Source organism: Lynx rufus, unplaced genomic scaffold (genome assembly GCF_022079265.1).
Source record: "Lynx rufus isolate CCGP_SWC_20201006 ecotype Redwood Valley unplaced genomic scaffold, mLynRuf1.p SCAF_3, whole genome shotgun sequence".
In the NCBI taxonomy this organism is placed as follows: Eukaryota; Metazoa; Chordata; class Mammalia; order Carnivora; family Felidae; genus Lynx; species Lynx rufus.
The window spans coordinates 199,744,683-199,772,518 of NW_025814845.1; the positions used below are offsets into that span (position 1 = coordinate 199,744,683).

Consider the following 27,836-nt stretch of genomic DNA (forward strand, 5'->3'; position numbering starts at 1 on the left):
ACCATTTCTCATGCTAATTTAAATCACAACAGCACCTGATGCCCAATTTAAATGGTTCTACTTCCTCTGGAAATGTGGTTTCCTACTGATAAAACTTAGCATTAGGGACAGTTGATTTAGTATCTTGCTCTTTTAAGAAGCCCCTTTGTTGATAAGCACATCACTAGCCTGAGCGGTGGTACCAGTGTGTTTAAAACGTACTCGTACAAAGGAAAAGATTTGCACAAAGCCCTGTTCGTGAGAGAGGGCCGGGACATTAATTTGCCTTGAATATATGAATAAATGCGGAATAAATGAGCAAATGGGAGCACAGAGGAGGAGAGAGAGGGAAGCATCATGTAGATAATAATACTTAAATATGTTTGTAATTGTTCCCAGAAGATAAACATAAGGTCACTTATGTTTAAGGTCACTCCAGGTTATATTTTGTAGATACTGATTTATGTTTCTTTTGCAAAGTTTAAGAAACAAGTATTCTATATATTTTTAGAAGCACCTGATTTAGAAATGTTTAAACAGAGGGTAGTGTGTTATTCTCATAGAGCCTATAGGGTGTTGATGTACTTGATAATGCAGAGAAAAACTCATAAGGAGTCGTTCCACAGACCAACTGTTACAACAACGAGATCCTGAGAATTTGTCAAAAAAAAAATAATGTTACAAAACGCCAAGAATGTATTTTAAAGATGATACCAAAGTCCTGACTGAACAGCATCTCCTTCTCACAAACCTGAGATTCTCTTTGGAGAATTGACAAGTAAATGATTTCATCTATTTTCATTAAGAAATCTTTACTTGTAAATGTTAACTTCTATAATTATTCTGTATTTATCAAAATATCCTCTGCGGATTTAAAATTTTTTGAAGTCTAGAACCTTGTCTTTCTTTTTTTATTTACATTTTCTTATTCCTTCCTATTTTATCTATTAGGGAGTTTTATCTGTAACAGGTAAAAGTTTGGTAATGACTTTGTGTTTATCAAAATACTCCCTAGCAGACTTTTCAGGTTTCTTTGAAGGCTAGAACCTCGTCCATTTTCTTTGTTTTCATCCCGAGCACTGTGGCCTGGGCACAGTACACATTCGCTAAATCCCAGAAGACTGAGTCACTTGTTGGCCTCAGCAGGTGGAGGAAGTGTAGTGGCCACCCGCATGGCTTTGACCGTGGGGGGTGTGGGGCCTCATGGCATTGACCCTGGGGGGTGTGAGGCAGGCAGTAAGAGCAAGCCCACGAGGATTCCAAAGGGTGAAACGTTGTGAAGGGAAAAAACAATGTTGACAAAGAGATGGACTTTGTTGGACAGAGCGAGCAGGGGAGGTGCCTCCAAGAAACAGCCACTGTGCAAGGACTTGGAAGCATGCGTCTGAAGAACTAAGGAAACCACTTTGGCTAAATGTCACTGGGTCGTTCACAGTCCCAAACACCACGTCTCAGTCAGCATCGTTCGTATTCACAATAGCCTGGATAGGAAAGCAGCCAAAGTGTCCATCTAAGCATGAGTGGATAAAGGAAGTGTGTGTTCACATACACAGGAATATTATTCAGCCTTAGAAAAACGAGGTACTTCTGTTTGTAACAGTATCGATGAACCTGGAAGGCATACTGCTGAGTGAAATAAGACAAATATATAAAGACAAAAAAAATCAATGTCTCACTATCTGCGGAATCTAAAAAAGGCCAATCCATAGTAGCAACGAATGGAAAGCGATGAGCAGGGGCCGGGAAGTGACGGCCATGGAGGGATACTGGTCAGAGTTGTAGTTATGTCTGGTGAGTACGTGGAGAGATCTACAGAATGGTGGTTCTAGTTAATTACGTTGCACGGCATACCGGAAGTTTATAAATACATTCCCCGTGTTATCACTACACGCAAAAAGTGGTAACTATATGAAGAGATGTGTGCATTAGCTTGACCGTGGTAATCATTTCACGGTGTATACGTATGTAAACTGTCGTGTTGTGCACCTTACGTACTTATGATTTTACCAAAAATGTGTGTGTTCCCACAGTGTTACTTTTTATTGGCATCTCTGCCCATCCTTGATTGGAAATGATGGCAAGTTTCGTTACAAATGTGTATTTCCGTGTCACTACCAGGTAGACTGTTTATAGAATATCATATTGTCTGACACACGATAGGTTCTTTGCCCAAAATTGGGTCCACGTCTTCTCTTTCTATGGAGCATTAATCGCATGGAGTAAAGATTACACTTTGACAGCAGGCTCTGGCTACTTGTTGATGGCCTTTGCCTTGCCTTGGAAGAATCCCGAAACGGCCATTTTTACACCCCTAATGAAAACAGTTATGTAGTGAGACCCCCTGTCTGTGGCTCATTACGAATCGTCCAACCATGACCCTCAGGCTGTAATGGATTATCACTGCTTCTCTGCAGGGTGTTACAGGAGGCAGGTCTGAGTAAATGTGTCAGGAAGGTGCTGGGAAGGAAACCGCCGGCCTCGATGATGATTCTTCAGTTTCTTTATTCTCTTCTTGTTGGACCTTCGTCACTTACAGACAGACACATAAGAAAGAAAAAATGATACAAAACCCACCTCAGGCCCTCAGCTTCACATGCAGTGTTAACGCTGGTTTGCAAGAGCTATCCGTCTCGACACCTGTTTCACGGCAGATTGCCAAAGTAATGTATTCAGACAAACACTGCAATTTGAAAGGGTAGACTTTTAATAAGTTGTGATGACTGTGTCACTAGTTTTAGTAGGAATGTTGAATAGCCAAGTTAATGCCTGCCATCTCAGCATTGCTCGGAAGCACACCCGTGTAGAGCCCGCTCAGGGCCGTGCACGTTAAATTGGATGTTAGTCGGAAGTCGACCTTCTTCCTGGCACCACGTTCCCTCCTTTCGGGTCTAAGAAATAGCCATTTGATACTTTTTTACAAGATTCCAGAGTTTTAGCTCTACTCCGAAAAAGATCCCATTAAAATGTCTTTCCGGTATTATGGTTCCTGTTCTCTCTGTCCTGTCTTCCTCCCTTGATTCCTGCCTCTCTGGATGCATCTGTCTCCTCTATTTGTCTATCATCGATTTCTCTACCTATAATTTATACTTATCTATTTACTTTTTTCTATCCTCTCCATCATCTGTCATCTCTCTCGTTCATCTCTCTACTGGTTGATCTTTGTATCTTTTACCAATCCATTATCTGTATCTGTCTCTCTTATCTGTCTGTCTGTCTCTCTCTCCATCTATCAGTATCTACCATCCACCTAACTCCCCGTTCCTTATTCTCTTTGTCACTCAGGATTCTAGCCTAATTTCATGACATCTCTGACTCTCTTTCTCCTCGATCACGTTATTGGTCACCAAAGAAAGCATTTCTTCGTTCTGGAGAAAAGGACCCTGTGCCGTATTAAAAAGAAGTTCATAGAATCCTAATATATGGGTGTATCTGACACAAATTGGTCTTGTCTAGTTGGCATGGGGTCAATCACCATGACAGTGTTCTTTATGACAATAAAGCTTTGAGGCTTTGCAGAATTAAATGTAGGAGAAAACTTTCTAGCCTCAGATCTTTTCCATATGTTAATATGGATAATTACATAAAATCTGCATACATTACTCTAAAAATATTTATTTCAGAGTGTTTTGGGTGTCCTCAAAATATATTAAAAGAAATATGAAAAGAATTCACATAAGAGATATATTAAAAGAATTAATGAACAATTCTTTTGCTTATATGGAGTTATCTTTTGGTCCTTCTAAGCACTATAAATGTTAAATATTTGATAGACGTTTATTCAACCTAAAACACAATATGGGTTATTTTCACTTTTAGAACTGGTAATCAATGTCTCTGAAGGGATAGCAGTTTTGAATTCTATAACATTCTGTACCTGAGAGTTCTCAAACGTATACAGTTATCCATAGAACCACTTTTTAAGACACCTGAATTTGTTTGAAATACAGTGGAATTAAGGAACAAAAATGTGTACTACAGCTGAATATTTGCAGCATGGAAAGTCATGGAAAATGTCTGTGATACCAAATGATGGTCTTTGCCTTTGCTTTGTTTAGGTCATCAAGCTCGCGTTTGAGGAGTTTGAACTGGAGCGAGGCTATGACACCCTCACCGTGGGCGATGCTGGCAAAGTGGGCGACACCAGGACCGTCTTATACGTGTAAGTACGGGACGTGGGGTCTCCTCTCCTCTAGCGCACGCGGCCGTCTGTGCCCTCGTGGGTGGAGCTTGCCGAGCTCGGGGTGTCCAAGTCTGATTTCACATGAGGACTGACTCAGGAGTGTGTTGCCTCTGTTTCCATGTTTGCTTGTTCTTTATCAGTGTTTTCGGAAGTACAGGTATCTCCTAGCACCGTGCCACAGGTCTTACAGAGCCCTCACAGCCTGTAAGACCACCTGCTAAAAGCAGAGAGGTTGTCGGGGAGTGGCCCTGGGGTAGCGGGCTGTGCCTCTGTGCATCCAGGGTCCCGAGGGGGGTACGGCCACAGCCCTGCTGACGGGACCAGCGCGTGGATCGCTGCTCTGCCGCTTGCCAGGGGAGGCGTCGTGGGCCCTGCAGAGTGTTCCCTGGATGCCTCCCCCGCCTGCCGAGTTTGGCCTTGGGGATGGTTTTGTCACTCCTGTGGGACCTCTGCTCTCCAGACTGAAAACACGGTCTGGGAGAATCTCTGGTCATCAGGGCTTTCAGCACAGAGGGAAGCACCTTGCACGATGGCTTCGTGTAGCCAAACCTTCCTCCCTTATGGAGGCCATTCTGCAGAGTCTCACCTTTTCCTTTTCTCAGCTTACTTGTGCATCGCTCAGGTTTGCTTTTTATTTGTGGGGAAGCTTGCCCCCGACCCCTTCAGCTTGTTATTCTGCCGGAAAAAAGCAAAGCAAAACAAAACAAACAAACAAACAAACAACAAAACTTCCCTGGCCATTACACTCCCTCACTCTAATATTTAGCAGTTGCTTACGAGGTGATTCACTTTGTTAAAAAAAGTGCTGTAGGTGAACCTGCTGTCCATGTGTTAACAAATGGATGGGCCGTTGGGGCGCCTGGGTGCCCAATCCGTTAAGCCTCCAACTCTTGATTTCTGCACGGGTCATGATCTCATAGTTGGTGAGACTGAGCCCTGGTTTGGGCTTTGCATTGAGCATGGAGCCTGCTCGGGATTCACTTGCTCTCCCTCTACCCCTCCCCTGCTTGTATTCCCTTTCTCTCTCTCTCTCTGTCTCCCAAAATAAATAAACTTAAAAAAATAAAGAAAGAAAAGAAAAGAAAAAGAAAAGAAAAACAAAAGGGACCATATTCTGACTACACTGGGAACATGCTTTTGTCATTTATTGTATTTTGGGCATCTTTCCCTACGAGCACATGTCACTACCTCATCTTCTTAGGGGTCAATTACTACCACTGCTAATAATTAAAATCGTGTTACTGGCCCATGATTTATGATGGTAATTATAATAATAGCATTAGTAGTATCATAGCTAATAATTATTAACTATCTCACGTATCATGTACCGTACTAAACACCTAATACATATTATCTTATTTGGTCCTTACCTTTACCCTGCAAGTTAGGGGTTAATAGTCTCCTCGTGTGATAAATGGTGAGACTTGGACTTAGGTAGATTGTAGCGGGATTCGCTCACAGAGTCATGACACCGTTTGGAGGCGTTTCTTTCCAGGAAGCAGCTTTATTTGTGCCGGCATTGGCTCAGTTGGGTAAACGCCACATGGCGTCGTCTTTCACACATTCTTGACTTCTTTGTCTCCCATATATGTGTAATGTACAGACATACGGTCTGACTGGGTGCTCTCATGTTACAGGGCCGTGAGGCGTGTCACGAGCCAGGTTGCCTTCCCTTATCTTGAGGTCTTTTCTCACCACCTTCTCAGGGAGGGGACTCTACCACAAGATTAGAGGGTTTACCCCAATTCACAAGCCTGGTATGCATATACTACATTGGATATGCATCCACGAGTATATGCTGCATATATGTGGGTGTTTAAACCAGTTATCCTTCTCCAGTGTCTGCTGCTTCCTACGCATGGACGTGGCTCGCTTCCTGAGGCATCCTCATGGATCGCCTTTTGCTTTCCCTGCCGCCTCACCCTTGGCATTTACGAGCAGGGGTGCAGTAAACGAGTCCACTTGCTTTGTGCACCTTCAGGAAAAGCTGCAGGAGGTGAATTGCAGGGGGAATGGGTAACTTCATTTACAATGTCATCTTTTGCAACAGCCCCCCTAAAAGTTTCTCTCAGTCTAGTCTCCCACCACAGTATATGCATGCCCCTCTTCCCCCACCCTCACCAAATATTCTTTTTTGCCAAATTACTAGACAAAAATGCATTTATTTATTAGAGTCCGGACTCCTGCAGGGTGTGGCCCAGACAGACGTCACTATGGTTTTCAGGCCCCCACACCGATCGCCCAGCCTGGCATTGGCCTGCAGGGGGTTGCAAGCACCCACAGGGTGGATGGGAAGGGGGCCACAGAGCCAGCGACGGAGTTTCTGGCTCTGGCTTTGCTATTAACTATCTCTGTGACCCCGAGGGAAGTCACTTTACCTCTCCGCACCTCTGTCTTCATGCGTGTAAAGTGTGTCTAACAAAGTCCCCTGTGGCAAGGAGCAGAATGAAATAATGCGTGTGAAAGTGCTGCAGAGCTAAGAAACGTAACCCACAAGTGAAGTAACTTTATTATTACCGTAACAGCTCATTTACGGAAGGGTGTCACTAAAGCAAATGAAAGAAAATTCTAAATAAATGCAAAATATGAAATATAAACGAGGCAAAGCAATGCCCTATAAAATCCCTTAGGTCACTATTAAAGATCTAAAGTCATACACCTATTTTTTCTAATGCTATTTGTTGTTAAGAGAGCAACAGCAAACTATGTATTACATTGACATAAGTGTTATTAGAACTTCCTCTCGATAGCTCACATCTATAAGTGAAACACTAAATAGCCAACTGAATCAAACTGAGATGCCCTTTGGGAAACATAACGTAGCAAAGATCACTTGGGCATTTAATCAGCGGCAGTGGAGAAAAAGGAAGCCACTGATAGATTTCCTCAGTAGACAAAATCACAGAAAAAGAAAGAAAACAAGGAGAGAACCACAGCTGTGTCTTCAAATAAACAGGTACTTTTAGGGAATACATTGACAAATATTTTTGAGTGCTTATAGGCTAGACTTCATTCTCAGTGTGGAGCTGGAAATCTCACTGGAGAGAGGCAGATATGGGGGCGGGTACGTACCAGACCAGGGATGAAGTCGTTGGATCTCATGATGCAGATTTCAAATAAAATATGAGTTAAGAAACTTCTTTTTGGAAGACTGGTATTCACTACCTCAGGTTCAATATGTTATAGGTTTCCCCTCTGTGTGTGTGGGGGGGGTGGGGGTGGGGGCAGGGGTGGAATTCTAGTCTTGGATATTCAGGAAGAATTTGGAGAGTGAGATAGCCTAATCGGTTCATCCTAGATATGGTTGTAAAATGTCCAATTTCTGTCAATGGCTTTTTAGTTTCTTAACATTCTTGGCACAACAAGAGGACAACTGAATTTAGGAGAGACCCTTTTAATGATCCAGTCTTCCCAACAGACAAACAGGTTACTCTGGTTATTTTTACAGAGGGACAGACTTAAAATTAAATAACTTATTTGGCAAATCTCTGTTGAGATCTATCCAAGAATATGTATTGATAACGGTCTTGAATTTAATTTGCAGAAGAATTGCATCTGGAGTTTCCTCTGGCCTTTTCAGTTATTAGCAATGGGTGGCCGGGCAATTGCTTTAATTTTGGGTTATAGGTTTTAAATGTCTGTGCCTCTTAGGGGATCAAGAACCAACCTCAGGGAAGTCTGCAGGCAAGTGGCATTGCCTGCATCCAATGAGATGTGTGGGTTAACTGCTAAGGGTACCAGTTGTTTCTTACGGCTGGTTGACCTGTTATTGCTGAAGCCTCTACTCGTTTCTAGAAGATTCCTGAGCCCCTGGTGTGACCATGGCCATGTCCCCTTGCTGTTGTCAGCAGGTCCTGAGCCGAAGGGCATCATTCTCTTTTTATTAAAAGGCTGTGGAACAGCTCTAAGAAAGCAAACACTAAAAACTGATGATTCCATGTTCATGTATCTTTGATATCATCAGAGGACTCAATCAGTATACATCTCAGTGCTTTGGAGAAAAGCTTGAGTAGTTTATGTTAGGAGTAAGTACCTGAAGACAGCTCCTTGAAGGCTTTCTAGACAAAAACCTGTGTTTCCGTGATCAGAAATCAAGTACACTCCTTCCGTTCTTGGAAGCCTGGAATCACATGATCACAAACATTTCTCTTCATATTCTCACCCTTCTAATGGGCTTGCCTGTGCGCGGGGGTGCAGCTGATAGCACACGTCAGACTTTATCTATGTTAGCTTTCCCATTGCTGCCTCTTTATCCGGGAGCTTTCTTACCAGCTTCTTTGCAAAACTATTTATCGCAACTCAGACATTGTGGTAGGATTCAGGGCGGGCTTCGAGGGGATGGTGAGCAACGGAGAAGTCAGAGACTGCCAGCCTTCATTAGGACCCTGGAGAGGGGTCGCAGAGCAGGACCCTCTCTGGATGGGCTACAGAGTCTAGATTCTCTGTTCCAGCTACCCTTCCAATGGGGAAATAACTGACTGCTGAACACCAGCATTCTAGGTTTGGGAGGCTAGCTGTTTCTGAGGTGTCTGGGGAGGCAGGCTGACCCAGGACCTTGGGGGCCCATGGGAAGTTGTATTTGGAGGCTCCTTGCCTACAGAGGAGAAGCCGTAGGTCCCAAGGGATGGGTAGCTCACCTGTAGTGTCTGCTGGAGATGGAGTGGGGCGGGCTCCAGCCAACCCGGGGCCCCGCCAACCTGAGTCATTTTCCAGACGTTCTGCTGATTATGCCACCAATATTGACTGATGGTGACTGCTTTCTCTAAGAAGCCGGGAAACACATGTCTTTCTTCTCACACTGTTAACCTGAAGAGCTAGGGAGCTCTTTTCCATGACTCATCAGCCCAAAGCATTTCAAATTTGTGTGGCGTGTTTTTGACATGAAGTTAACTCAAAGGCAAAGTTATTCTCTTTGTGGAGGAGATAAGGACATTTAAAACGAGAAGGGACATCCCTGTCTCGTGCCTTTCAACCTCACAGGATTGTGTAAGTGTAAAATGGAATGGTTAATAAAAAATGGGTTTAGGAACATTAGAAGTACAGTGCCACAAGGAAATATTACGCTACTAGGTATTACATCTGCTTTAATACCACAAATCATGCGGGGTTCAGCAGTATTCTGAGTCATCTTTGGACGTGGGAGGTACTAGGAAGGAGGAGGCCAGGGAGAGATGGAACTGTCATTTACTGACTCTTGTCTGCACCTGCGTTGTCTCATGGCAGTCTTGTGACAAAGGTATTGTTTCCACGAAAACAAGCAGAGGTCTAATTCATGGTCATGTAGACAGCACACTGCTCAACGGGTATTTGAACTCAAAACGATTCCTGTTCACTTTTGAATCTGTAACAAAACATCACAACGAGGATATTGACATTGATTGATACAATTTACTAATCTTAGACTTTCCTGGTTTTATTTCTGTGTGTGTGTGTGTGTGTGTGTGTTCGATTCTATACCATTTTAGCACCTGTTTCAATTCATGTACCCACCTCAGGTCAAGACACATACAAAGGTAACTCATGTTGCTTTTGCTCATCATATCTGTGTCCCTCTCCCTCACTCCTCCCTGACGCTGAGAGCCACTCTGAATTCCATCCGTACAGGTGTGTCATTTGTGAGAGTGTTACATACAGGGAATCACAGTGCCTAACCTTCTGTGCTTACCTTTTTATACTCAGCAAGATTGCCTGGATATTGAGGAACTATTGAAGAATAGTTCTGCCTTTCCATGACTGATGTACTCCGTGATATGGATATGCCACTGTGTGTTTAGCATCTACCAAATTGCCTGTCATTTCTGTACAGGTTTTAGCGTGACCATGAGTTTTCATGTGTCTTGGATAGAACTAAGCACTGCTGTTGCTGGGTTGTATGTTAGTTGAATGTTTTGTTTTATAAGAAACTGTCAGATGACACTGAACACCTCTTCTTGCTTTTTTGTCATCGAGACATTGTTTTTGGTAAATTGTCCAGGTGTTTTTCCCCTATTTTCTCATTGGATTATTTAACATTATTTTTAAGAGCTTTTTGTATATTCTAGATACTAGTTCTATTTTAATTTTTTTTAACATTTTATTTATTTTTTTAAGATACAGAGAGAGAGAGGGCATAAAGAAAGGGAGACACAGAATCTGAGGCAGGCTGTGGACTCTGAGCTGTCAGCACAAAGCCCGACATGGGGCTTGAACCCACAAACCGTAAGATCATAACCCGAGCCAAAGTGGGATGCTTAACCAACTGAGTTGCCCAGGTGCCTCTAGATAATAGTTCTTTACACAATATGTGCCCTGCAAATATTTTTCCTCAATTTATTACTTTTTTTTATCTTATTTATGTATATCGTCACAGCAGAATTTTTAATTTTGATTAGGTCTAATGTATAAACTTTTCTAATCATAACTTCTGCTTTTAGGTGTCAATTTGAAGGACTCTGATTTTCTTGAGTATTTAGTCCTTTTAGCTATTTTCAGGTCTGAACCATTCTGTATCAATTGTAGAATAAGCTTGTATATGTCTAAAAAGTTCTTGATGGGATTGTGATAGGAATTGCATGACATTGTTGAACAGTTGGGAGAGAATTGAGTCTTCCAATTCACAAATATAATATTTCCTGCCATTTATCAAATTTTGTGTGTCTGTGTTAACTGATATGAGTATATATTTGTCCTTTTTTAGCTGGTTCATATTGTGAATTACATTAGTTGACTTTTGAATGTTGAACCAGACTTACATGCCTGGAATCAATTCCACTTTGAGGAAGAGAACAATTCTTGTTACACATTGGACTAAGTTCTATAGTATTTAACTGAGGATATGTTTGTCTAAGTTCATGAGACATACAGGTCTGTAGTTTCTAACTTCCTTCTTTCTTTCATACTTCCCTTCCCTTCCCGTCCTTCCCTTCCCTTCCCTCGTTTCCTCCATCCCTTCCTTCTCTCCTTCTTTCTCACCTCCCTCCCTCCCTCCTCCCTTCTTTCTCCCTTCTCCCTTCCTCCCCTTCCTTCCTTCCTTCCTTCTCTCCCTCCTCCCTTCCCCTTCCTTCTCTCCCTCCTTCCTTTCATCCTCCCTTCCCTGCCTCTCTCCTTCCTTCCTTCCCTTCACCCTTCCTTCCTCCCTTCCTTCCTTCCCTCCTTCCTCCTTCCCTCCCCTTCCCTCCCCTCCCGTCCCCTTCCCTTCCCCTATCTATGTCTAGTTTTGGCATGAAATTAATACTGGTCTCATTTAATGACTTGAGAAGCATTCCTTCCTCTGTTAGTTTCCAGAAGAGTTTATGAAAATTGATGTTAATTCTTCTATAAAACATAAAATTTTCCAGTGAATTTCTGGGTCTACAGATTTTTTTGGGGGGAGCTTTTTAATTACAGCATCAATTTCTATAATTGTTACAGGACTATTCAAATGTCTGTTTCATCTTGGTTGAATTTTAATAGTGGTTTTCAAGGAATTGGTTCATTTTTTTATAACCTGTCAAATTGCTGAGTCTAAAGCTGTTCATAATATTTCCTTATCATGCTTAATGTCATTAATGACTGCTGAATTTGTAGTAATAACTACTCTTTTGTTTGTGATGCATGTCTTCTCCCTCTCCCTTTCCCAGTCTTCTTAGAAGCTTATCAATTATGTTGATTTTTTAAAGTAATAGTTTTTATTTCTTTTATTTCTATTTTTTCTATTGCAATTTTATGTATTTCTGATATTTATCATACCCCTCTTCTCCTTTGGATTTATTTTACTTTGCTTTTTGTAGTTTCTGGAGGTAGGAACTTAGGTAATTATTTCATTCCATTTCTCCTGTCTCGTTATTTTTAGTACTATAAATTGTCCTCTTGGCACTGCTTTAGCTATATCCCAGATATGTTTTTTTTTTATATGTTTTGTTCTCATTTTTCTTCTGTTCTTTATTTGTTTGTTTCATTTGAGACTTCTTTTGATCATGGATATGTGTTGTTTAGTTTTCGTGTGTTTAGACATTTTCCTGTTGCCTTTTTGTTAAGAATTTCTAGTTTGATTCTATTGTGGTCAGAGAACACTTTCAGTAGTATTATTTCAGGTTCTTTAAACGTGTTGAAGTCTATTATCTGGCCCAGAATGTGGTCTATATAGGTGAGTGTTTCAGAGGCGCTTATGAGGCATGTGTGTTTGCTGCTCTGGGGTGTAGTGTTCTTTATGCCAGTTAGATCCTGTTGGCTAATTGCATTGTTCACATCTTCTGTAACCTTGCTGATTTTCTATCTAGTTTCTGAATGAGGGCCGTTAAAATCCTCAACTGTACTTGTGGATTTGTCTGTTTCTTCTCTCAGCTCTATCAGTTTTGCTTTATGTATTTTGAAGTTCTAATGTTTGTTGTGTACACAGTTAGGATTTGAGTGTCTTCCTGGTGGATCATTTTATCATTGTATAACACCCCACTTTGTCTCTAGAGTATTTTTTTGTTCTTAAGTCTACTTTATCGAAATTTAATGTGGCCACTCCTGCTTCTTTATCGTCAGTATTTTCATGGTATAACTCTTCTCCTTCTCCTTTCAACATACCTTTGTCCTTGACTTTGAAATTTTTTTTTTTTTTTTTTGTGAACAGCATGTATTTGGGTCATGATTTATTGACTCTGCCACACTGTGTCTTTTGATGAATTAGACAATTTACATTGAAGGTTATTACAGAAAGAGTTTGTATGTGCCATTTTATTATTTGTTTTCTATTTGTTTCTCTGGTTCTGCTGTTTCTTTTACTTTCTTTCTTGCTTTTCTTTTCTAGCCTTCCTGTGGGTTACTTCCACATTTTTTAAGGACTCCATAGTTTTCAAAATGGTTACTGTGCATATTACAATATACATTTGTGACTTACAACAGTCTACAGGTATATAAGTTCCCTATTATTGCTGTATCAAATTATGACAAACTTGGTGACTTAAAACAGAAATTTATATTCTGATAATTCTGAAGGGCAGAAATCCAAAATCAGTTTCATTCAGCCAAAATCAAGGTGCAAGCAGGACTACACTCTCTCCAGAGGCTCTGAGGGAGGATCTACTCCTAGATGCTTCCAGCTTTTGATGGCTGCTAGCGTTTCTTGGCCTATGGCGCCATCACTTACCTCTCTGCCTCCAAGTTCACACTTTCTTTCTCTTCTGTCTGAAATCTCCCTCTGCCTCCTTCTTCTGAGGACACCTTTGAAGGCATGTAGAGCTCACCCTGGTAGTCCACTACCATCTCCCCACCTGGAGATGCTTAACTTAAATACATTTGGAGAAATTATTGCCATATAAAATAACATGCACAGGTGTCATAGATTAGGACATGCACATTAACATGCCTTCCTATTACAATGGTAACATTTAAAACTTTTCCATGTAACCTCACTTCCTTTACCTTCCCAACTTTTAAATGTCACTGAGTATCAGAGGTGTTAAAATACTTATTTCAATCATTAAATATGATTTCTAGAACTTATTATGAAAGAATAGTATACTTTATATTCTCATATAGTCTTCCCTTTCTTCTTGATGTTTCAAGTTTCTCCTGTTACCCTTTCATTTCTTTTTGAAGAAATTCATGTAACCAGTCACTAAAGTTGGGTCTACTAGGGGCAAATTATTTGTCTGACATTTAAAAATTTTTTCCTCTTATTTTTAAAGATTACATTCACTGGACATGGACGTTATGCTTGATAGTTCTTTTCTTCAAAAACTTGAAAAATTCTGTGACACTTCCTGTGGCCTCCAGTGGTCAGGAGATCTACTGACATTCAAATTGGCAAATTTGAGTAAAAAATGTGTCCTTTCTCTCTGGCTGTTTTCCAGATTTTGTTTTATGTCTCTAGTTTTCAAACATTTAATTAGATGTTCTTGATGGTTTTGTTTGGATTTATCCGGTGTGAGGGTCACTGAGTTTCTTAGAACTGTAGGTTTATTCATTTCACCATATTTGGGCAGTGTTCAGCAGTTATTTCTTCAAATACCCTTCACTCCAAGGTCTCTCTCTTCTTCTTCTGGGACACTGAAGATGCCAAGTTTGGCCTTGTTGTCCCCCAGGTTTTGGAAGCTCTGTTCACGTTTTGTTGTTGTTTTTGTTTGTTTTTTGGTTTTTGGTTTTCTTTTTTCAGTCTGTATTCTCTCTGTTCAGTGTAGGGAATTCTATTCATGCACTCTCAAGTTCACTGATGGCATCACGCATCTCTACCATGAGCTTTCTAGAAATTTTTGTTTTAATATATGTTGAATCTTTTTAGTCCTATAATTTCCACCTGGTCTTATAACATCCATTTCTTTCCTGAGATATTTTTTTTCTACCTGTTTTCAGAGACTTTGTAAAAGACTGTTAAAGCTTTTACATGATGGGTGTTTTAAAGCCCCTGACAGACAGTTGCCTCACCCATTCCTTTCAGGTGTTGTCGGCTGGTTATGTTTTCCCATTCAAGTCTTGATTTCTTAGCTCTTAGCAGGACAATTGTACACTGGTTGTTTCGTCTACCATGTTAGGACACGTTGATACTCTAGAGATCCCTTATTATAGCAGGCAATCACCCTGGGTAGGCTTAACACATGGGCCTTTGGCAACTTTGTGGGCTTGGGTTCCAATGACAGGTTAGTTATCAGAGACCTGAAGATGTTGTCTTGGTCAGCTTGGTTTATCTGGTTTTGTTGGCTCTTGTACTCATCCTTACTGGGGCCAGGATGTTTCTGGGAGGGCAGGAGTTGGTGGGGTCCCCCTACTAGCACCTCCTCCCCCATCTTACCCCTCACCCCTCACTCTGCCTGTGGATCTGGGAGGGGAGGAGAGTCTCAGCCCCCAGTGTGGAGGGACAAAGATCTACGTTGATTGGATCACTGGTGTGGCTGGGTCTCTCATGGGTTCTGTCCTCTGTGGTATCTTTCCTCAGAAAAGGGAACCCCAGGCTCATGAGGAAAGTAAAGGCCTTCCCTGCACACGTATCACTGTTGGAGTCCCTTCATCTGTCTACCTTGCTGCCTGAGGTTGTTAAAGGAATATCATTTATATCCCAGAGAAGGATGAGCTCATCTGGAACCTTCTCTTGTCTGGTCAGGGGTTGGCAAACACCAGTCTGGTTGGTCTTCTGTTTGCATGAGGAAGACAGCTGGCGCTTTGCTGTCTCTCTGGTGCTGGGTCCCAAACCAGCTTTCCTTCTACTCCAGCCCTTCAAAGTTCTCTTCTGGTTTTCTCCTCTGCCATTCCCAGGTTTTAGAACTGTGACTAGTGGAGAAAAATGGTAAAAAGAGTCCCCATGTCAGGATTGGCCAGTCCATACATCTTTAAATAGTCTGCTGCCATCAACGGCAGAAACCTATAAAATAACTTTACGTTGGGGGGTGCCTGGGTGGCTCAGTTGGTTGAGCGTCCGACTTTGGCTCAGGTCATGATCTCGCAGTTTGTGAGTGCAAGCCCCGCGTCAGGCTCTGTGCTGACAGCTTGGAGCCTGGAGCCTGCTTCCGATTCTGTGTCTCCTCTTCTCTCTGCCCCTTCCCCACTCATGCTCTGTCTCTCTCTGTCTCTCAAAGATGAATAAATGTTAAAAAAATTTAAATAAAAAATTAAAAAAATAAGAGCTGGACACTTTACTGACTGAGCCACCCAGGCGCCCCTGTGTCTGCCCACTTTTACTAGGGATCTGAATCAGGGCATCTAAATCTTACTGCCTCATCCCAGGAATGGTCTGTCCAGGTACCTGAACAGATCTCATGTTCTGTCTTCTAAATTAATTAATCACACTTCTCCTTAGTACTCGCTAGGTCCACCCAATTAAGACAGATGGCCAAATAAAACATTTATTTTAAATAACTGCTTTTTCTACACTTTTTGCGGAACTTAGGAAGTTTATGGACAGTAAGGCACTATAAAAAATTCAAAATCAGTGAATTCTAAGCCAGCTTGCAACTTAGGAAGAGCATTTAGTTTTCAACAGCCTAATTTACGATTAAAATGAGTACTTTAAAGGTTTAGTGCACTATTTTCCTTTTAGATACCTGCAGGAATGATGCACGTATAACTTATTCCAGGGCTTCTACTACACAGCTTTGTGGCATCCTCACTCTTGGGTCTCTTTCATATCCAGGTTTGAGCAAATTATTGTGTTTTTTTTAATTAATATACAGTAAAATCGAAGCTGTTGGTATACAGATATACAAGTATCTATACCACCAAAATCAGGATACAGAGTGATTCCATCACCCCCGAAACTCCCATTGCTTTCTTTTAAGTCTCCTCCCTGGTCCCTGGACCCTGGACCCTGGACCCTGGACCCTGGAGAGCTGATCTGTCGTCCATCACTATAGTTTTGTCTTATCACAAACATGGAGTTATACTCTACGTAATTCCTGAGAATACAAGCGGGAATGTAAAATGGTACATCCCCTCTGGAAAACAGGCAGGCAGTTCCCTATGAACTTAAATATACATTTATGGTAAGATCCAGCAATGCCACACCTAGGTATTTACCCAAGGGAAATAAAACTTACCCTACACAAATGTGTACGTGAACACTATCCTAATAGCCAAAGACCTGTAAACTGTGTAAATGCCCTCATTGGGTGACTAGACAAAGACTCCGTGGTATATTCACACGGGCATTCTACTTGGTAGAACCAGGGACAGACTATTGACATAAGCAAAAACATGGGGATCACAGAGGCATTACATTGCGTGGACATTGTTGTGGTTGGCTTAGCCACCCTTTCTAGCAGACACATGTCATGTATGTACGGACAGAACTGTTGAACCTTTTCACAAGGGCTGAAGAAAAGATCTGTTCAGAAATGAGACTGCTGTCCTATAGATGGTAACATTACCAGCTGTCAAAACGTCATAAAGTCACTGTGTCCTGTGGGTACAATTATGTTTTTGACCCACTTTCGTATGAAGGAGTTGAGATTTTGAGTTGAGATTTTTCTCAACTCAGTGTGCCCTGGTTGTAGCCAAGGAACAAATGTATAATCAAAGTCATTTATTTCTTCCTGGCCTGATCATTTAATATAGTGGAACTTCCTGCCTATTTCCATTCAACATGGGGACTGACTACAGAAGACATGTCAAACCGCTTCATGCAAGCTGACTCTGTCTTCTCTGAAATCTATCAGAAATTCATAGAATGTTAGATTTCCACAACTCCTTTTATGTAGTTAAATGCATTATTTCACAGACGAGGAAGCTTAGAGGCAAAAGAATTATTGAAAATTAAGAGTGAATTAATAACAGAGCTGTAACAGAACCCTAAGAACCAAGTCCTGGATATTCTAAGATACAGTAAAGATTTCACTCATCGTTTGGAAATATTCCTATAAAATTTAAACATGTGGATATTTAGCAAATTTTAATGATGGTTGTTAATTTATATTTTTTATTGATGTGTTTACTCCAAAAATTTTGAATGTTATATGCCAGAGTCTGGGATAAAAAGACTAAGATATAAGTTTGCACTCAGGGAAATTCAGAATTCAGTAGGAAACAGCTGTTGAAGTAGGTGCCTATGATATGTTTGACTTAAATGAGGCATATGCAGAATTCTACAATGGTCAGAGGAAAAAAAAAATCTTCCATTGTCTAAGGGAGTTAAGAAATGCCTAGTGAGAACCCTCAAATCTTTAAGAATTCTTAGCTGCTCTGCAAGAAGACTGGGCATCCTAGGTAGTGATGTCAGTTACCAAACACCTAGAGGTCGAGAACTGCCAGTATTTTTGGAGACTGGTTACACAGGTCAATATGGCTGCGTGGGGCACAATATGTGTGGAGGCTGGAAATTCCACTGTAGAGACGGAGGGCAAGAGGAAGCTGGGAACCCGCAGTACAATGGCTTTTCTCTCAAAAGAAAATTTTATTGTAGTTTTCTAACAAGTAAGTCAAATTACTTGGTATTTCATTAGAATCATTTTATCTTTAGTTTTAAATCAAAATATTGTGTATTATAAAGTCAATTTAGGAAGAAATGAAGCTGTTTTTAAAAAAGTGATTAAAATGATATAGTTAGGCTGACTATTAAAGTATTTTATCAAAACAAACATCTATTTTATTTTCCAGGTACTAATAATTGAAAAAATTCTGTTTAAACAGATAAGCAGTCGCAGGGGTCACAATAACATTTGCTTTTTGTTTCTAAAAATTCATTTTTCAGTGCCAGAAGATGGAAATAGTTCCAGAAACATGACAAAAGAACAGGAGGGAAACTCTTTTCCTTTGTTTTAAATGGTTGTAAAATAAAATTTAAGATTAAAAATCTAACACAAAAGTACTTTAAGATTTTTTAAGTAATTTTTAAAAGCATTAAATAATGTTAAAATAATTATTTTAAAATATTGTGACTACCATCTCACAATCCTTTTCATAAATAAACCAGTTAAATAAGTAGCAGGCTTAAATTCTAAAGAGAAGTACACATCCTAATCTGATTTTGGATTGAATGAACTTTGTGGGAAGTGTAGCCCTGCACCAGCTCACTTACATTCATGTGAATCAGCAGACTGACGTAATTGGAAATAAAATAACATCCAGTGCATAACTACAAGAAATTCAAATATATTCACCAGAAGTATTTCTGATGTAGTAAATTTGGCAACATAGGTCTTTTCAATGTGTGAACATTTTCTACATGGTAGTTCAGGTTTTGACAACTTAAAGTTAATTCCAGTGCCTTAGACGGGAAAGGACTACAGAGCCAGGAGGCCGTTAGGAGGCTGCCTCCGTGATGCTGGTTTGGGAAAATCAGCGCTCAAACCGAGAAAGTGGAGACAGAGAGAAGGACGCGGTGTGATTAGTAGGATTTAGTGATGAACGGGTGGTGGGGAGAAGGCACTCTCACTCTCTACTTCTCGTGACGAGGTGGTTGATGCTATGAGGGGGGATTTAAGAGACTCTGAGGGGCAGGTAGTTCCTGTCTGATTGCTTCCATGTTCTTCCTCCTATATTTGCAAATAAAGTTCTCTTCAGAGATAAAGGGAAATAGATTGGGAGGGAGCTTGAGAAAGGTGGAGATAGTTTGGGATATCAGCTAGTGGCACGTGAAAGGAAAAGACACCGAATGTGGCCCAGGGAAAGAGTGTTTATTGAGTGGCTGGTGGGAATCTGGAGATCACAGGTCCAGACATACTGGTGTGAGTCAGAGAATTCTTCATCAACTTACGGGAAGATAGAGGGGCTTGTGGGTCTTATTAGATCCATGGCAGATGGTAAGAATTTCAACAGTGCTGGCAGGGACGGCTGAGACATTGCATCAGAGTATCAGCCACATTGTCCACAGCATGCAAAATATAATGACGTCAATGATAGAGGCCCCAGGAATTTAAAGAGTGGGTTTCAGTGGGCGCAAGCACATGACGGTTCACATCACACGTAGATGTGGCCAGAGAGAGCGGTTAAGATGATACAAAGTATAGCAAAGTACCAAGCATGAGGGCAGTTGCACTGTCTGAGAGCGGGGGAGGGGGGCGTCACTGGGGTTGAAAGGACCAAGGAACCATGAATTGTGTGCCAGAATTATCCATGTGGACACTCTGACCATCCACGGGTAGAGATGGCCGTCAGCCAGTGAGTTGCAAGGAGGTGATGACAGACGTGAGCAGTGAGGTAGAGTCATGTCATGAATCTCAAGGTCGCGGGGGGTGTAACGGGTGATTAGAGAGTGGCAGTGGGGAACGTAAATCAGAAGGGTGTTGACTCCACCCTTATTGATAAGTTATCAATAAGTATTGATAACTTATTCCAAAAGGAAGATGTGGTGTGTAACACACACACACCACACACCACACACACGCTGGAATATTCCTCAGCCATTAAAAGGAGTGTAATCTTGCCATTTGCAACAACACGGATGGAATGGGTGGATCTAGGGAGTATTATGCTAACTTAAATAAATCAGAGAAAGACAAATACCACATAATGTCACTGATATGTGGAATCCAAAAAATAACAACAAACACAAAACCCGAAATAGTCTCATAAATACAGAAAACAAACGGGTGGTTGCCAGTGGGTAAAACAGGTGAAGAAGATCGAAAGGCACAACATCCATTTATAAGATAAATAGGTCACAGGGATGACAAGTACAACATAGGAGATACAGTCAGTAATATTGTAAAACACTATGGTGACAGATGGTAACTAGACTTAGCGCTAGTGAGCATTGCATAATGTGTAGAGTTGTTAAATCACTATGATGTACACATGAAACTAATATAACGTTGTATGGCAACTGTACTTCAGTGAAAAAGAAAAAGAAGAAAAAAAGCACTCTCCTCCACTTACCTTACATGTAACTTAAAAGCCAATATATTAGCGTATAAGAAAAACCAAAGGTTATAATACTTTCTTTCTTACGTTTGTGTAAACTTTACAACAAAATGATACTTGTTCTTTTCTCTTCGTTTTCTTACCCAGCGCAGTGAATTTAACTTAAGGTACAACAAGTATCTGTTTGTAATGGCTCTGAGTAAGATCAGACTTCCCTTCTTATATTCATATAGTCTAGAAAATGTTATCCGAGAGAAATAAGTCATATAAAAAAATGAGCAACTGGAACCCCCCCCTTTCCTCCAGAAATACTCGACCAAACCTCTGACCGAGAAGTTATGAGAGCTGATTACAGTAATGAATGAGCAGAAATTTTAAGGCATAAGAGAATAATATAAGGTAGCCAGGATTTTAGAAGACAGAAATCAAGGGAGAACAGATATGCATGAAGGTGAATCTTGGATTTCACAAATCACTTTTCCGGGGGCATTGTCTGACTCTCAGTTTAGGGCATCCTGGCAAACAGGTGTCTGTGACCCAGAGAATGTGGTTTCGGGAGACACGGGATATGGGGGACCCTGAATTGGGCTATCAAAGCTGTGAGGACTTGGGGGTCCAGGATGTCAAGGGAAAGGGAATCATGGGGATGTGAACCTGGCATCTGCTGGACTTTGGTCCTTGATGTATTTGCCTAAGACCAACTTTCCAGGAATCAGAAGGAACGAGCCCAAGCAAAACTTTGCTGCAACTGGTCTACAGAGCTCAGCAGAACTTTTGGAATTTTCAGTGCTAAGGAAACAAAGGTGTCTCAGACCTGTTGTTTCAAGGAGAAGATCTACTACTAAAAGCCATGTTCTCTGGGTTGTGACACAGAAGGGGATAAGCACTAGGAAAACCACATGCCTGAAATGCAGCTGTGAATCATTCCAGTGACGGAATGGGTCAAAGTGGTCACTGTGCTCCCAGAAGAACATTAAATACTCCCAGTGGAAGGTCACAACATACAGAACCTCTAGCATGGCTTATGCACAAGGTCTGGCATTCAATCAAAAATTACCGGAAGTGTCCAGAAACAGTGCGCAATGCCTGCAACCAAGAGGGAGGGGACAGATAAAGAGCAAGATATCCTGACATAGCAGTTATCATTCAGGACTCTGACAGTTAACTATGGTGCATGTGTTTAAAAGATAAGTGAAATAATCAAGAATTTTGCCGGAAAACTGTAATCTATAACAAGTCAAATGGAAGTTTAAGAATTGCAAGATACATTATCCACTATAATTAATCTATATGATTGGAACCAGAAGATGGTTTAATAAAAAAAATCCCGGCTGAATCAGGAAAAAATAATGTACAGAAAGTGTGTGTACATTTGGAGTTCTGGAAGAAAGAAATTGAGAGAAAATAGGACATAACCAGTATTCAAAAACATTATCACTAACAATTTTCCAATACTGACAATAGACATCTAGGTAGAGATTCAAGAAATTCCATAAGCCAGGGAGGATAATACAAAGAAATCCTCATACTGGCACATTGCAATAAATCTTCTGAAAAACAGGATGAAGAAATGTCTTAAAAGCAGCATAAGCAAATGAATATTATTTTCAAAAGAGCAAATATAGGATTGATAGAGTGCTTCTCAGTATAAACAAAAAAGGTAAAAAGACAACAGAATAACATATTTGAAGTGTTGGGGGAGAGAAAAGCTATTAAGTAAGAGATTTAATTAAAAAATAATTGACCAGGGACACCTGGGTGGCTCAGTTGGTTAAGCATCCGACTTCAGCTCAGGTCATGATCTCATGATTTGTGAGTTCGAGCCCCGCGTTGGGCTCTGTGCTGACAGCTCAGAGTCTGGAGCCTGCTTTGGATTCTGTGTCCCCTTTCTCTCTGCCCCTCCCGCACTCACACTCTGTCTCTCTCACATTCAAAAATAAACATATAAAAATTTAAAAGTTGGCACAAAAACAGACACTCAGATCAATGGAACAGAATAGAGAACCCAGAAATGGACCCACAAACATATGGCCAACTCATCTTTGACAAAGCAGGAAAGAATATCCAATGGAATAAAGACAGTCTCTTCAGCAAGTGGTGCTGGGAAAACTGGACAGCGACATGCAGAAAAATGAACCTGGACCACTTTCTTACACCATCCACAAAAATAAACTCAAAATGGATGAAAGACCTCAATGTAAGACAGGAAGCCATCAAAATCCTCGAGGAGAAAGCAGGCAAAAACCTCTTTGATCTTGCTCGCAGCAACTTCTTACTCAACATGTCTCCAGAGGCAAGGGAAACAAAATCAAAAATGAACTACTGGGACCTCATCAAAATAAAAAGCTACTGCACAGCAAAAGAAACAATCAGCAAAACTGAAAGGCAACCAACGGAATGGGAGAAGATATTTGCAAGTGACATATCAGGTAGAATCAGTACCCAAAATCTATAAAGAACTTATCAAACTCAACACCGAGAAAAACAAATAATCCAGTGAAGAAATGGGCAAAAGACATGAATAGACACTTCTCCAAAGAAGACATCTAGATGGCCAACTGACACATGAAAAAATTCTCAGCATCACTCATCATCAGGGAAATACCACAATGAGATACCACCTCACACCTGTCAGAATGGCTACCATTAACAACTCAGGCAACAACAGATGTTGGCGAAGATGCGGAGAAAGAGGATCTCTTTTGCATTGTTGGTGGGAATGCCAGTTGGTGCAGCCACTCTGGAAAACAGTATGGAGGTTCCTCAAAAAGTTAAAAATAGAACTATCGTACAAACCAGAAATTGCACTACTAGGCATTTACCCAAAGGATACAGGTGTGCTGTTTTGAAGGGACACATGTACCCCAATGTTTATAGCAGCACTATCAGCAATAGCCAAAGTATGTAAAGAGCCTATACACACACACACACACACACACACACACACACACACACACAATGGAGTATTATTCAGCAATCAAAAAGAATGAAATCTTGCCATTTGCAACTACGTAGATGGAACTGGAGGGTATTATGCGGAGAGAAATTAGAGAAAGACAAATATATGACTTCACTAATATGAGGACTTTAAGAGACAAAACAGATGAACATAAGGAAAGGGAAACAAAAATAATATAAAAACAAGGAGGGGGAAAAACATAAGAGACTTCTAAATATGGAGAACAAACAGAGGGTTACTGGAGAGGGTGGGGGGGGGTGGGCTAAATGAGTAAGGGGCATTAAGGAATCTACTCCTGAAATCATTGTTGCACCATATGCTAACTTAGATGTATATTAAAAATATAAAAAAATAAAAATTTAAAGTAAAAAAATAAAAAATATAATTGGCAAGAGGAAAAACAAAAAAAGTGAACTAATTTATCATTAAATCATATTCTAAATAAAAGTCAAAATTCTCTGATGAGATAAAATAATATAAATAAAATAATTAAAAAGAATACAACACAATTATATGCTGCTTTCAAGAGGCAAACGTGAAATGCATATAGTAGAGTAGGTTGAAAGTAAAAGATTAGGAAAAGGTATTCCTTGTAAGAACTAACAAAAAGAAGAAGAAATATTATAGCTTTATAGTCATAAGTCAAAGTAAATAGACATTTACACTTGACATTTATGTTCTGTGCACTTTCTGATATGTTACGTTTCGATAAAATTCATGCAAAGGGAAGAAAAACAACTCTCTTCGAACCAAACAAGCAAATATGACACCAAATATAAGAGAGCAATCTCTCTAACAAAGAAACAGTCTTCAAAAAGAAATACGTTTTTAGTGACTGCACATCACTCGCCTGCACATCACTCACTGTAATTCTTTTTTTTTTCAATTTGTGTGTAACTGCATGAGCTACTTCACATGTAATGACTATTGTTCATCTGCCTTTGAGCAATCAGGCTCTCTGTACCGCCCAAGGTGAGCGTGTTGGGTTGATAGACAAATGATACGATTGATGGGGCGAATCATGTGTTCCTATTCCCGAAAGTACTTTGCTGAAAGCAGAGCTTCCTATTTGATTAGAGACATTTATTTTGGTTGAATTGATTTTTTTCTTACACTTTTTCTATTTCGGCATGCTTTTTGTCAGCGTGTTGAATTCAGTCAATGGATTTAGTGTTTCTTTTCACTGGCTGACAGCAGCCACTATGTGACTGTTTTATTAATGCCTAATGATTGTTTCATTGAAACTTCCATTTGGTGTGACCTAGACATTAATATGCAGAGGGAAAGTTCAGTACACTTGCCAAATCTGTTTCAGCTCTGCACACACTTCTTGTTGATATTCTCTTAATGTACGGTTACTTTTGGTTTTATATATATGTATGTGTGTGTGTACGTGTGTGTGTCCATATATGTATGTGTGTATATTTATGTGCATATATGTGTGTATGTATGTATGTGTGTATGTACACACACACACACATATCCTTTTCTATAATGTCATAGAGTTGGAATCATACAGTATGCAGCTTTTCAAGTTCTTTTTCATGGCTTGATAAAATCGCTCATTTCTTTTTAGTGCTGAATAATATTCCATCCTATGATGTGTTTCTAAAAGAGATGGTGTGGTAAGGTACATGATAATTGAAGCCAAACAATCTGAGCATTATGTGAATGAATCAGAACATTTCTCAGCTTAGGGATGTTTCCGTGTCGATGGTGTGATGTTGTACAACCATACAGCGGTAAGAGATATCCGTCCGTCACACGGGACGACCACGGGTTCCGGATTTAGCACTCATCGTCCTGCACCTAGAGTAGGACTTCCGCTCCAGACATTAAGGGCGGTTGGTCACCCTGAGTCAGTTTTTAAAACGAAAGATACAAAATTCGATCACAGAAGAATAATTACTGTACAACGGCTGTAATATTGAAGCTGAAGTATAAATACACATTACAAGTGGCTATGGATTCTTTGAAGCAAGGTCTTACGGTGTATATACCTGTACTTGTTTGTTTAAGCAGCAAGACCTTCAAAGCAAAAGTAGAGATATTTGGCGATTCAAATAACGGTTTCCACATTTCTGTCCTGTGCAGACTCACTGGCTCCAGTGTTCCTGACCTGATTGTGAGCATGAGCAACCAGATGTGGCTGCACCTGCAGTCTGATGACAGCATCGCCTCGCCTGGATTTAAAGCTGTTTACCAAGGTATGGCCGCGACGCGCTTGCCGACCCCTGAAACTAGCATGCGTGCAGTGGTCAAGGACCATTCGCGATGCGTTAGACATAAGTAAATTTGGAAGGTCACAATAATGTTTAAAAATAGGGACTAGTTACTTGCAACTTCCTTAATTAGAACCCTACTTACAGTTCTTTTTGCAAAGAACTTTTAACTTGTGGAAAGCCTAGCTTGCCATGACGTGTGCCATCATTAGGTCAAAATAAAGAGCAACACTAAGTACGAAACACAAGCTATGAAACATTTTTATGCTTGTGGATATTGGCATTTTATCTCTTTGAGAGGGAGATGTTATGGTTATGACTAAGGGAAATATTTTGAACAAAGTATGACTTGGAGTTGCGTTAATTTAATTAAGCTTCATTACATACACACTCATACAAAAATGTGTGTGTGTGTTGTTGTTGTTGTTTATTTTTCATGGAGAACAGAAATCTACATGAACTTGGAGGAAAATACTACTCTGAGTTCTTGTGTAGGAGAAAAATAAATGTTGTCTGGGATTTGTGAGTTATAATTACTCTGGAGATGCTGGCTTCACCTCTGAATTCACATGCAGGTGCCGTTGTCTCAGCGAGTGGTTTTCCATCATGCACTATGGCTCTGTGTTGTCATAAACCAAGGCATCGTGTTTAGTCTGGTGCATCTTTAAAAATATCCCCACTGTATTGCTCTACCTTCATTGTTTCATGTGGGAGGATTTTGTAGGAAAGAGATATCTTTTAACCTTAACATACAGATTGGTATTTAAAACAACTATTGTGGAAAATTTTATAATGGAAACAGAAGTAGAAAGAACAATATAAAAAACCTGAGATGATCTCTATTTGTAAACTTTTATAAACCTCCCAGATATTTTGCTCTTGACTTAAGGATTGGTTTGTGATGTAGCTGCCTGGTTGTCAGCCTCCGCCCGGTCCTGCCTCTGCTCAAGTATCCTCAAATATCATTTGGGAAACGAGTGATATTCCTACTGTGCTCCCAGATGCTAGACCCATCCACAAGTCTTTACTCAATAATTACCTCTTTAAAAAGTAGACTTCCGTCTTGGTTCCAAGAAAGAAAAGAAGAATTCTTTCCCACGCTCCCCACCCAAGCAACTAGGTCAACCAGCTTGCCTCTCATTTGGGGTCTTCTGAGATTTAGTTCCTATAACCCCACCTGTACATGTCTGTCTGGGAGCGGAATGGGCGGCAGTCAAAGGCGTCTCTTCAGTGCCTCAGAGCACACCACAATGCTTTGGCTGATCCCTCCTGCGTTCCGGAGATGGCAAAGAATGGAGTGTGCACTAAGGGAGAGAGAGAATCGTTGTCCAGAGTACAAAGAAGACAAATGGTCTTCATGGTATCCAGACCTCAGGGCACCTAGAATAGCTATAGATAGGCACATCTGTTTTACCTGGCAGTACACACACACACACACACACACCATTTTCCTTTCGCGACACACTTTGGTGTTCTCTAGATCAACAATCAAATAGTTTGACTCAAGAAAGAAACATGAAAGGGGCTTGGGAGCACGTTAAACTCTTCATTTCGGGTTATACAAATGATGGGTGCAAATCCTCTGTCTTCAGTGTAGATCTTGTATGTGTTTGACAAAGAGAAAGAAATTGTTCTCTTGTGCTAAGAGATTAAATATGTGTCCCCAGATACAATAAAATTATCTCATATTAAAAAGTTTTATAAATTAATTTATAAAACTACTTAATTATGAAACTTTAAAAGATATATTTAAGTTGTCACTTGCATACACTGCCATACATTCAATGAGCCACAAACTGATTTGAAGTTATTTTTAACAAGATTGAGAACCTGTTACTGTCTTGAATGTAAGTCAAGAGAAGTCTTTTCAAGGTCAACCTTATACTGTATGCACATGCCTGTGAACAGATAGTCGCTTTATCAAAATAACCAGGAAATTACATTTTAAACCCATTCAGGGGTGCCTGGGTGGCTCAGTTGGTTAAGTGTCTGACTTCAGGTCATGATCTCACAGTTCATGAGTTCGAGCCCCGCATCGGGCTCTGTGCTGACGGCTCACAGCCTGGATCCTGCTTTGGATTCTGTGCCTCCCTCTCTCTCTGTCCCTCCCCTACTTGCACTCTGTCTCTATCTCAAAAATAAGTAAATAAAAATAAATAAAATACATCCAATCATATATTTTTATTAATACACAAAAAAAACAATTATTACAAAGAAACTATTTAAACTATAATCTAAGAAAATATACTGTAGCCATTTAGAA

General features: G+C 40.4%; 1 protein-coding gene across 1 annotated transcript in view; it reads left to right on the top strand.

Moving 5' to 3' along the window:
• Positions 1-27,836, top strand: part of CSMD1 (CUB and Sushi multiple domains 1) — a 1,672,960-nt gene that overhangs the window by 1,189,553 nt on the left and 455,571 nt on the right. The window contains exons 13-14 of the mRNA XM_047092364.1: positions 4,035-4,138; positions 25,446-25,558. Of these exons, the coding sequence (XP_046948320.1) occupies positions 4,035-4,138; positions 25,446-25,558 (217 nt within the window). The remainder of the gene's footprint in view (positions 1-4,034; positions 4,139-25,445; positions 25,559-27,836) is intronic.